The sequence below is a fragment of the Bombina bombina genome, chromosome 1, assembly GCF_027579735.1.
Source record: "Bombina bombina isolate aBomBom1 chromosome 1, aBomBom1.pri, whole genome shotgun sequence".
NCBI lineage: Eukaryota > Metazoa > Chordata > Amphibia > Anura > Bombinatoridae > Bombina > Bombina bombina.
Genome location: NC_069499.1, coordinates 1,276,949,114 through 1,276,961,887, shown reverse-complemented (window position 1 = coordinate 1,276,961,887; position 12,774 = coordinate 1,276,949,114). Strand labels below are relative to the sequence as shown.

At 38.0% G+C, this 12,774-nt stretch overlaps 1 protein-coding gene across 1 annotated transcript in view; it reads left to right on the top strand.

Annotated features, from left to right (window-relative positions):
- Positions 1 to 12,774, top strand: part of CDH16 (cadherin 16) — a 577,454-nt gene that overhangs the window by 161,799 nt on the left and 402,881 nt on the right. Inside the window, exon 10 of the mRNA XM_053719204.1 lies at positions 2,337 to 2,413. Within this exon, the coding sequence (XP_053575179.1) occupies positions 2,337 to 2,413 (77 nt within the window). The remainder of the gene's footprint in view (positions 1 to 2,336; positions 2,414 to 12,774) is intronic.

The window sequence follows — 12,774 nt, the reverse complement described above, 5'->3', positions numbered from 1 at the left end:
CCCACTACAATATAGTATATAGTAATAAAATGATTTCTAAGCCATTGAAGGCTGCCTCTTATCTCACTGCATTTTGACAGTTTTTCACAGTTAGACAGTGCTCGTTCATGTGTGCCCATTTAGATAACATTGTGCTCACACTGTGGAGTTATTTATGAGTCAGCACTGATTGGCTAAAATACAAGTCTGTCGAAAGCACTGAAATAAGGGGACATTCTGCAGAGGCTTAGATACAAGGTAACCGAAGAGGTAAAAAGTGTAATAATATAACAGTGTTGGTTATGCAAAACTGGGGAATTGGAAATAAAAGGATTATATATCTTTTTAAACAATGTCAATTTTCAAGTAGACTGTCCCTTTACCATCCTATTTTCTGGACCCTCCCCCCAATACAGTTAGTCTAACCCCTAGCCGCTCCAAAAATATTAACCCCCACGACATGTGCTAACCCTCTAAATCCCCCCTAGCATGTTAGTTTTAACCACAACCTGCCTCCGCTGCATGTCATAGGGCACTAGTCCCTTATCCCATTAATCTCTAGGCCTCACCTAGCATTGAAGGGACACCCTAAAAGTATGCAACACTCATAGGAGCCGATTTATTAAGCAGTCAACCTGCTTAATCCGCGCAAGCCTTTAGGCTAACTGGAATCAGGAATTAAGAAGCAGCGGTCATAAGACCACTGCTCCTTAACTCGTCCGCCACCTCTGAGGCGGCGGACAGCTATCATCCCGATCAGATACGATCGGGCTGATTGACACCCCCTTCTAGCGGCCGATTGGCCGTGAATGTGCAGGGGGCGGCATTGCACAAGCAGAAATGCTTGTGCAATGATAAATGCCGACAGCGGATCATGTCCGCCTGCACAATGATAAATCGGCCCCATAGAATCAACATTGACCTTTTGCTTTTATACTATAAAATGAATGTTCTTTTGCATGTTTTTGCATGCCTGTCAGTAAGTCGCATAGGAATTTAATACATAATACCTAGCTAAAACCTTTTTTTTTCTTTGGTGGTTTCCTCCTGGGTGGAAAGTTTGTTATGTGTAGCTTTATCCTGTAGAACTTTTGTACTACACACTACTCATTGCTACTAGCCACTGATACACATGCGCACATTGATGCATGTCACCAATATAGCATATTCTTGTATGACCTATCCCTTGCAGTTTAAAGATTTACAGGGACATGATTCTTGTAACTTTTAAAGATATGGGAATGGATCTTATGGAAGTCACTAAAGCAAAGCAGCTGTGGATTCCAGGTGGCAGGCAGGTGGAACCAAAGAGTCAGAACAATCAGGGGATCAAACATAAGTGCCATGCATCAGATGCCCACCTATGGCTTAGTGGTAAAGGTTATGCTTTACAAGACAGTAGATGCAGGATCAATTCCCCATGTCGACGAAGACATGTGACAGACCCACTATTAGTCAATGACAGTTTGCTTTGTAAAGGCAATTAAATAATCAGTTTCTATGATGACCAGCCATCAAATAGTTCAGCAACTAGGTCCTTCTTCATCAACGTGCTTGTCACAGTTTAATAGTGCTGGGGTCTTTATATAATTGTACACAGCCATGATAACCATTCAGGAATGGGCAGGTTAACTGTCTAGGTTGTGCATGTGAGTTCTTCTTATTAGTTAACACTTTCATGCACACACATATTATGGTGTAGGCTCAATGCCTGTGAGTGCCACACAAATTTCCTTGCCCCTTGAAGAAATATGCAGACTGACACCTATATCTAGTACATGTAATACATAGTCACTAATAATGGTGCCTGTCAAAGGCAGAACATTATGGGGTCAATCACAGTCAAAAATACTCATAGGGGCCGATGTACTAAATGTCGGACAGACATGATCCGCTGTAGCAGATCATGTCTGCCCGACATTACTAAATGTGGTCAGCATACTCTGTCCGCATTTAACATTGCACAAGCATTCCTAATTAAATGTGCCGCAACCTGCAGATTCACGGCCAATCGGCAGCTAGCAGGGGGTGTCAATCGTCCATCGCCTCAGAAGTGGTGGATGAGTTAAGAAGCAGCGGTCTTAAGACCGCTGCTTCCTAACTCTTATTTCCAGCGATCTGGAAACTACGTGGGTAGATTGTAGCATCCGCTGCGTAATAAACCAACCCATTGACTTTAATGGTGATTTTATGATGAAAATGATTAGATAGGTTTTTCTGCAGGATTGTATAATTCACACACTGACACCAACACTGTCACTTGTCATAAATACATTCTTTTCACCTCTGTTAGTGTTAATACTGATAGCTAAGCAAATACAAATGTATATTTATGTTTTTCTTATTTGCATTTGCAGGTCTGAGCAGCAGCTGTGTCATAATAATAGATGTAATAGATGTTAATGATAATCCTCCTGTATTTCTCAAGAATCAGGTAAAATTATTTATATTCATAAGGTATCATTTAGTAGAACTGGGTCCAGATAACAACTTTTTTTCCCCTCTGGTGTAAATGTTCTTTCAGACCTCCAATTTGTTCCTAACAAAGAGGGCCAGTCCCAATTTCTGAGCTCTGTCCTGCTGTTCATCTGAGACAGCCATATGTTCTGATTTGTAGAATGTAACTTATCCCCACCACAGACCACCCATACATACCCACAAACTGCCCAGTCACACCTACCGACCGCCCAGGCACTCCCATGATCTTGTCCACTATTAGCCTGTGACCTTAAGTCTTTAATACCAAGCCCCAAACATTGGCAGGCATGTTCTTTCCCTTAGAACTAAGAGAGAAGCAGCATAAAAAGATACTTTTTGCATTTAGAATGCACCAGAGAAAGGCCTTCTGCAAGACACATTGGGGCCTATCTATCAAGCTCTGAACGGAGCTTGACGCCCCATGTTTCTGGCGAGTCTTCAGACTCATCAGAAACAGCCGTTATGAAGCAGCGGTCACAAAGACCGCTGCCCCATAACCTGTCCGCCTGCTCTGAGCAGGCAGACAGGAATCGCCGGAATTCAACCCGATCGAGTACGATTGGGTTGTTTGACACCCCCCTGCTAGAGGCCCATTGGGTGCGAGTCTGCAGGGGGGGACGTTGCACCAGCAGCTCACAAGAGCTGCTGGTGCAATGCTGAATACGGAGAGCGTATTGCTCTCCGCATTCAGCGATGTCTGTCGGACCTGATCCGCACTGTCGGATCAGGTGCGACAGACATTTAATAAATATGCCTCATTTAGTTAGATTACAAGGGGAGTGCAATCAATAGTCTGTTATCTTGTGCTCAGCTTTGTATTACAAGTGGATGGTAAAAACATTTTAACTAATGCAACAAAGGCAAACCAGTTTTAGCGTACCCTATACTTTCAATGGATAGCACTAAGCAATATTAGCGCAGTTATTGCCCTCATATTACAAGCAGTGAGTTTATTGTTGAGTGCAATCCAAAGTATCATGTAAAATGTAGCTCTTTTTGAGAGCTTAAACAAATGATTATCGGTTGTTGGTTCGCAGAACAAAGCACATGAAAATACTAGGAAATAAAAAATGTAAGTTATATTTAGATATAATACTAAGAAAAGAAAAGGTTTATTAATAAAAAAATGTGGCAAATTAAAGTGATAATGTATATGACAAGGAGAGAGATTGGGAAGGGATTAAATATGTATGTGTATGTGTATATATACAGTATATATATATATATATATATATGTTTGTGTGTGTGTCTGTGTATTTGTATGTTTAAAATGTTTTATGCTTAAATTTCATTGCAATAATATAGCACTAAATGAAGATCTCCACTAGTTGTGCAGATTTTTTTGCAGTCCATTGGCTTAACACTCTAGCATTACCTGACGTGTATTTTACTGCAAGCCTCCATAGAAGTCTATTATGTGAGTGACCTTAATCCACACTAGTTCTGACAATTTTCCACGCCACTTGTAAGTTAGGCGTATATTGGCACTATCTTAAGCAGGGGTGGGGAAACTCATAACAAATCTGTTGTCCCCCTGGACTACCTTCATACTACTTATTGTCATTGGCAGCAACTGTAGTACCTAATAATTTTTTTTATTAGAAATCAATACTATGGCTCTCATTTATGAAGCTGCTTAAGCAGCTTTGGGGCCGTTTCAGTGCAGATTGATTACATGATCACTGCTTTGTAATGTGTCCACAACCTCAGTGATTATGCAATACACGTGCAATTGTGCGTGCAATCTTAAATTCCAGCAGCCAATGCTAGGAGAACTTTGTCAACAGAGAGATGAATAAATGGGGCCTATATATCATCTGCTAAACTTTGAGTGTTGATATATATTATTGATTTAGCGCTGCGGAATCTGTTGGCGCTCGACAAATAACCGATAGTAATAATTTCCAAGAAAACAAATTAAATTCTCTGAACAATTTTAAAAAAATGAATATCAATACAGTTTGACAATTTCTTTTTCACTACAAGAACTTTGATTTTTTTCAAAAATAAATAACATAAAATACAGATTAATATGCCGTCTTTTAGAAGCAACACATTTAAAAATATATATTTTTATGTTCCTTATGTGGCTTTAAAGTAAACATAAATTGTCAAACCCAGGAAAGTTTGAGCTATATAAACCCGGACTGCATATTTATATTTCTTGACTTTTGCTATAAAACTGCTTTTCTGCTCATATTGGACTCGATTATGAGAGGCACCCTAACTGTAGCGAACAAGAGATATCTGATTTTTCTCTGCTCTTTGCGTTCAATAGAAATAACATGCCTATGTATTGGATTGGAATGGATTAATGGATTCATTTTAAAAAAAAGCCTTCAAACATGCATATGATACTTCTGATTGATTATAATGAGGACCATTGTCAGCTATAGAGATGGCTTGTATCAAGGGCAATATGGCAAAATCTATGGTTCCTAAAAATAGATATTATATTTGAGCACTGTTGCATATTTGCAGGATTTCTTGTATTCCGTGGAAGGAAAACAAAAAATAGATTCATGCAAAACATTGCCATTCATATCTGTGCATGAATAGAAATGTTTTAAGCTTTTAAATCAACAGCATATTCAGCAGACCAAACGGACCAGTCACATGGTGTTTATCTTCCATTTACCCTGGTTTGAGAGTTCTCCTTCAGCTAAAAGCAAGCCAAAATGTTTGTGACTCCAAAATTGCATCAGAGAAACATGATACAACAGCAGTTGTATTCCTGGAAGCTTTTCTACAGTAACATACTGTTTCTTGAGTGATGACTGACAGTAAAGCAGGGTTGTTTTAGTAAAGACAAGAATGTATAGACCTGTTACTTTCCAAACATCTTTGCTTTTAAGATCAAGTATTTGAAAACAAGAGAGAACATTATTAAGCCCATTAAATGATGAGCCTTATAGATGTGTTTAACCTTTTCTTCTGATCTTAGACTTTGTGTTGTTTGTATTTAAATATCTGCAGTCTTTTATATTCACAATGAAGTATATTCTAATCATTTAGTAACTCCTTCTACATAAATCACTAGACAATCTTATCTAAAGGATTAGAATATACCTCTCTGATAGAAGAGTTGGGAAAGATATGAGGTAAGGTGCACACACTGATCTTGCACCTAACCAGTCTCTCAACCTTGCTATTTCTTCTACAATTGTCCCTTTCCTAACCTATACGCCAACTCTTAACTAGCATTTTTCAATCACCCCTGAACTGGGGTATTGACAGCCCCTGCTCTTGTGCAATTGGCTGCTCATGAGCAGGGGGCAGCATTTCACAAGCAGCAGCTTGTGCAATGATACATTTGGGCAACTTTTTGCTGCCCAATAGTTGTAATGCTCGGCAGACAGGGGGAAAATGTCCACCCTTGTCTGCCTTAGCTTTGATAAATGGGCCAATTGTATTCAGTAGATTTGTGCATTTGGCAGTTTCGTTCACTGTCACTGGCAGCTTTCATTTATTTTTAGAGCCGGATTTATTCTTGTGAAAGTGCAACACAATAAAATCTGTGCAAATCCAGATCTTAGTCTGTTGCACTTTCACAGGAATAAATCCCGCTCCAAAAAGAGCTGAATGCCGCAAGGGACTGTTTTCTTTTGCATTTGGAAGTGAACAAAACTGCCAAATGCACTTATCTAGTATTTAGTGAAAAGTATCTTTCTCTCTTTTCTAGTTATTATTTGTTTCCCTGAGCAAGGTTTTTAGAAACATGGATATGAATTATTGCTAATATATGTATAACAATTTAAAAAGTGCAATGTGTTTTATTTATATTATTATAGTTGTCTTTTCCAGCATCCAGAGGAGGATAGTAGTATGGCTCTACAATATAGTTCCTCCCCTTTGCCTAACAGATGTAGACACATTTTCAAATAAAAAATGGCATAGATCTAGATAGAGCACTGTTCATCTGAAGGTTGTTTTTATGAGTAAATTGTATATATTTTTACTGTCTCCATCACAATTTCCTTTTTCTCAAAATAAAATGTATTATTAAAGGGATACTAAACGCAACTTTTTTCTTTCATGATTCAGATAGAGCATGCAATTTTAAGCAACTCTCTAATTTACTCCTTTTGTCAAATTTTCTTCGTTCTCTTGGTGTCTTTATTTGAAAAAGCATGAATAAAAGCTTTGGAGCCGGCCCATTTTAGGTTGAGAACCTTGGTTGCGCTTGCTGAATAGATGGCTAATTGACACTAGGTGGGAGGACATGTTGTTGGGCAGTGATTGCAGGCACTGGGCATGGAGAAGAGGCTCTAACTTATTACTAGCATCTGACAATGGCTTTGTTTTACTCTAACAAGCCGTCTGGAGGGTTAGTTTTATTCTCATGTTCAACGGCCTGTATGGTGTGTTGCATGATAGATGTAATTTTTACTCCCCTGAACGTTTTATTATGCCTAACTGATGGGAGGCTTATTTATTCCTTGTTAGGATGGGCATTAGTTCTCCCGGTGGCTCCACTTTTACAATTTAGCCGCCCGGGAGGTTTAGCTTGTTACGCCCACGATGGGCGGAGCTATGCTGTGCGGCATGTTTGCGCACCATTGTTTTGGGGCAATCTGTACTCCCATCGGCTTTATATAGGGTTTCTAGCCGACCTGGAGTTTTGCTTTTTGACTGCCAAAGATTGTTTGGGGCAAGTTTTTCTTCCGGCGCCTTTATTTTAATCTAGTCAGATGGAATTATGACCACCTTGATTCTCCCGGCGTTTGTTTCTAATAAATATTTAGCCGCCCGGGAGAGTTATGTCATCACGCCCACGATGGGCGGAGCTATACTACGTGTCTTGGCAGGCTTTTTGCTCTTATCCGTTGTATTGGACAGTTCTGGAAAAACAAGAGACACAGTATGGGCATTTTTGTCATGCAGCAGAGGGACTTTACTCTAGTTTTAGAAGTCTTATTTCATGGATACTATACAGTTGCCTTCTATTTCTTAGGCATTCTGGTGTCAAGTTTCCTCAGATTCTCTGAGGTTTGGGGATTGTTGTTCATTTTTATGTTAATTTATTACATAATAATGCAGTTGTTTTTAAAACAAGAGACACAGTAATCCTCCTTTTCAGTCCCAGTACACTCTAGATATTTTACATATAGCTGTTATTGAAATAAACGTTTTGCTACATAGCAAAATAAAAGGTTACTGTTTAAAATTTAAAGAGAGGTGTAAATACATTATGCAATATTTGCAGCCTAATATAAGTTATTTCTGCACAGACATATAAAAGGTTACAGTTTATAATTTAAAGAGACAGTACACATTTTCAGTGTGTTAATTTTTATTAAGAAATTCCAGCTGTTTATTTGTGTAAATTCATCCTTTGACTCAGGATGGACCAGGAAGCCCTACAAAAAAAAAAGTAAAAAAAAAAGTTACAGCTTAAAATTTAAAGAGACAGTAACATTTTTATGTGTTATTATTTATTAAAAAGTTCCAACTGTTTTGTTGACAGATCTTTTATTAATAAGATAACCTTGTTCTGATCCTACTCCTTTTTAGGCACATGCTGCTTTTTAGGCACATGCTGGAGTCTATTGACAAGGGTCAAGTTATGCCACAAATTTCTCCTAAGGTGTCCCAAAAAATGTATAGCCCACATGCAGTGCCCTGCGTTTCCTCTCACACTCCTCCTGGAGTTATTTTGTATTTAATGCCTTTACCACGCTGTAAAAGGGAAAAAGAGGCTAGAAGACTTATTTTCAATCAATGAATAGTGTGATTGATTTGGTTGTATCTGTTCCGAATGTTTCTTTCCTGTAACTGAAGGAGGATGATACTTTGGTAGTATCTGATGAGGAATTCTCAGACTCAGATGGGATAATACCTTTATCTGATCCTAAGCTTATTGTCCTTCTGTCTTAACTTGGATACCTACATTTGCTACTTGAAGGAGGTTTTAGCTACCCTAGGTGATCCCGACACTACCGGCAAAGTCTAGTCGTGAGAGTCCAGTAGGTTACACTAATATTGTGACGTGTCCTTCAGGGTGGAAGCATTTCTGCTATTGCTAAAACTACAATTTTAAAACAATTTTGAAATAATATAAAATTCTAAATAAGATCTATGGGACCAAGTGATAAAAAAAATCTAATATAACAGTATGTGGCTAGTGAAAAAAAAAAATATATATAAAAAAACATATGTCTAGAGATGTAAGTCCAGAGTCAGTGTAAGTGATATCACTTTAATTCATGAATATAGGACAGTTTATAGTGATTGGTGTTGATGTATTTAGTAATGGTTTGGTGGATCCCAATATAGTTAGTGACTAATGATTATATTAACCTCCTGGTCCGTGAAGTTAGATGGATTCAAGTTTACCTTAAAATCGCTATGTTATAGCAATATCCTCTTTTTGTATCTAGTGTGTGAGCTTTGTCAGCTCCTTAGAGCTGCGTGATCACACTGATATCCTGAAAAGACGTCATAAAAGATTTCTTGATTAACGTTGCTCTATGCGTACTTCCAACTGGGCTTTGAAAATTAGAATGAATGCCAATCAGGGTCCGCCTCTATGCATTTCAGCTACGAAAGCCTAGCTGAAGTCCCTGATTGGCTGTTGGGTCTCTTAACCCTTTCTTGGCTTCTTAATAGTTGTTGTTTTTCCTTTTCATTTTCCACCTCATCGTTTTCTTGTATAAATAAAGATGATCCTTTTTCTGTTGATTGTTTAACAGTTCATCAATTTATCTTTATTTTTTTAATTTTAATTCATTTATAAAAAGTTTATAAAACAAGATTTTGTCCGTATCTGGGATTCAAACCGCTATCCTTGTGGTATGCATTATGTGCAAAAAGTATTCCTTTACTCACTCTGCTATTTTCCAAGCAAGTGTTGTTTTTTTTTTTTATATGCATCATTAAGTCCTTTAATATTACAATTTTCAAAAAATATATGCCTAGATTACGAGTTTTGCGGTAACAGGGGTGCGGTGCTAACTAGCCTTTTTTTTAAAGCTACCTTAAGACAACGCTGGTATTTTTAAACCCGGCGTTAGCCACAAAAAAGTGAGCGTAGAGCAGAATTTAGCTCCACATCTCACTGTAATACCAGCGCTGCTTACGGTAGCAGTAAGCTATCCCCAAAGTAATCAGCTCTTTTACCTGTAAAAAAATACAATACCCCCCAACATTAAAACCCACCACCCACACACCCAACCCTACTCTAAAACCCACCCAATCCCCCCTTAAAAAAACCTAACACTACTCCCTTGAAGATCTCCCTACCTTGAGCCGTCTTCACCCAGCCGGGCACAAGTAGACCTCCAGAGGGACAGAAGTCTTCATCCGATCTGGCCAGAAGAGGACATCCAGACCAGCAGAAGTCTTCATCCAGGCGGCATCTTCTATCTTCTTCCATCCGGAGCGGAGTGGGTCCATCTTGAAGACATCCAACGCGGAGCATCCTCTTCCATCCGACGGTGACTGAAGAATGAAGGTTCCTTTAAGTGACGTCATCCAAGATTGCGTCCCTTCAATTCCGATTGGCTGATAGAATCCTATCAGCCATTCGGAATTAAGGTAGGAAAAATCCTATTGGCTGATGCAATCAGCCAACAGGATTGAAGTTCAATCCTATTGGCTGATCCAATCAGCCAATAGGATTGAGCTCACATTCTATTGGCTGTTCCAATCAGCCAATAGAATGCGAGCTCAATTCTATTGGCTGATTTACTAAATAAATTTAATATAGTAGTGGCGACGTTGGGGGTGGCAGATAAGGGTTTAATAAATGTAGATAGGTGTTGGCGATGTTACGGACGGCAGATTAGGGGTTAATAAAATGTAACTAGTGTTTGCGAGGCGAGAGTGCGGCGGTTTAGGGGTTAATATATTTATTAAAGTGGCGGCGATGTCCGGTCGGCAGATTAGGGGTTAAATAATTTATTAAAGAGTTTGAAATGTGCGGGGGGGGCCTCGGTTTAGGGGTTAATAGGTAGTTTATGGGTGTTAGTGTACTTTGTAGCACTTTAGTTAAAGGGACACTCAATCAAAATTAAACTTTCATTATTCAGATAGAGCATGCCATTTTAAACAACTTTCCAATTTACTTCCATTAACTAAATGTGCACAGTCTTATTATATTTAAACTTTTGGAGTCACCAGCTCCTACTGAGCATGTGCAAGAATAAGTGTGTATGTATTTGTGAATGGCTGATGGCTGTCACATGGTACGTGTATGCATTTGTGATTGGCTGATGGCTGTCACATGGTACAGGGGGAGTGGAAAAAGACATAACTTTTAAAATGGTCAGAAAAAAAATCTACTACTCATTTGAAGTTCAGACTAAGTGCTATTGCATTGTCTTGTTATCTTGCATTTGTTGATTATGCAAATCTGCTGTGTTGACTGGTCTTTAAGAGTTTTATGTTACGGTGTTAGCCGATAAAACTCTTAACTACTGACTTTTAAATGCGGTATTAGTCTTGACAGGAGAGGGTGTACCGCTTACTTCGTCCAAGACTCGTAATACCAGCGTTAGGCAAATCCCATTAAAAAGATAGGATACGCAATTGACGTAAGGGGATTTGCGGTAAGTTCGAGTCACGGAAGAAAAGTGAGTGGTACACCTGTACCTGCCTGACTCGTAATATCAGCGGGTGTTAAAAAGCAGCGTTGGGACCTCTCAACGCTGCTTTTTAAGGCTAACGCAAGACTTGTAATCTAGCCGAAATTTTTTCTTTTTTTCTGTCCCATCAGGGAATCAAACTTATTGCTACAGGGAAGCACAGCTCTAACCACTTGGCCTCCATTCTGTTACCTATTGCATTAGGTCCCTAGATATATATAGATATAGATTAGTCGTGAATAGTGCTTTTTAAAGGATATTTAAACTTTAAATGTATTTTAATGTTTTGCTACTCTATATCAAGAAATAGATTAATTTAATTGTTAGACTGATAGAAGTATTTTTCATTGTTGGGGATTGAACCAGTGGTTTTAAGGTTTGTCTGTTTCTTGATTTCATGGCTCTAACCACTATACCACCAACTGGCTTCCTTTTGGGTTTGGTCTATTGGCGTTAATATCCAAACATATTTAAACAGAGAGTTTTTAAATAGACATATTACATACATAGCTTGTTTTAAAAGAGATGTAATTATACATAAATATTTGATGGTATAGGGGGCACAGGGAGTGTGTGTACCTTGTTCTTGTAAGATATTTATCCATAAAATATATATACATCTTACGTAAAAGATGTATATATATATATGTTAAATAAAAGTTCTCTATATTGCAGTTTACATGATTATCTTTGCAAGAGTACTGTATTTGTGTATTTGTAAATGTATTTCCAATCTTATTGATTAGGGAGATTCAAATTAAGTGTTTTCTATGGACGAGTTTTATATTCTACAGGATTAAGAAATTATGTTTACTCATATATAGTATACATATACATGACTATGTACTTATTTATATGTGACATAATACATTGACCTCTAATTCTGCATTCAGGCCAGACGGGTACAGAGTATCAAATTCATATATCAATCTTGCTTCATTTAGAAGAAGAATCTGTTCAAAATTTCCCTTCCGGACATCTGGTTTTACTTTCTTAATTCCCCAAAAAATATATTTTGTGTTCCTTCCATGGACCTCCCTGAAGTGTTTGTATAGAACAGTCTCTGCCTTTCCTTTCTCAATTTGCCATAAGTGTTCCCTAATCCTATTTTTTAATTGTCTACTGGTGTGCCCTAAGTACTGAAGGGAACATGAACATTGTAACAGATAAATTACATTATTATCTACACATCTGATAGTATCTCTTATAATAAAATCATTATTTGTGTTGGACATTTTTACTGATTTGGTTTTTCAGCTATGTTGGCAAGATTTGCAGTTTATACAAGGAAAAGAAACCTTGAAGTTTCTCACCCTCTAGGTCGATTTGTTCCACTGGACTAGTATTCCTTTTGAATTCACTAGGGGCTTGGATATTTTTGAGGTTCTTGGCTTTTCTATAAATAAAATTAAGTTTATAGTCCAGTAATTTTCCTATAAACGGGTCTTCTTTAACCAAATGCCAATGTTTTTGTATGATGTTAGTGATGGTTTTGTGGTCAGAGCTGTAACCTGTAATGAAATGGAACACTCTATTCATTCTTATTGTAGTTGTTTCTTTTATTACCTATGTGTTTTACAGTACCCCTTTCCTTTTGTTTGTTTTTTTGGTCAAAAAGTCCTCTCTTTTCATAGACCGTACCGTTTGTATAGTTTTGTCTATTTTAGTAGTCTCATATCCCCTGTCTCTGAATCTCTCTTTTAAAAGAATTGATTGGGGGGGGGCGGAGTCA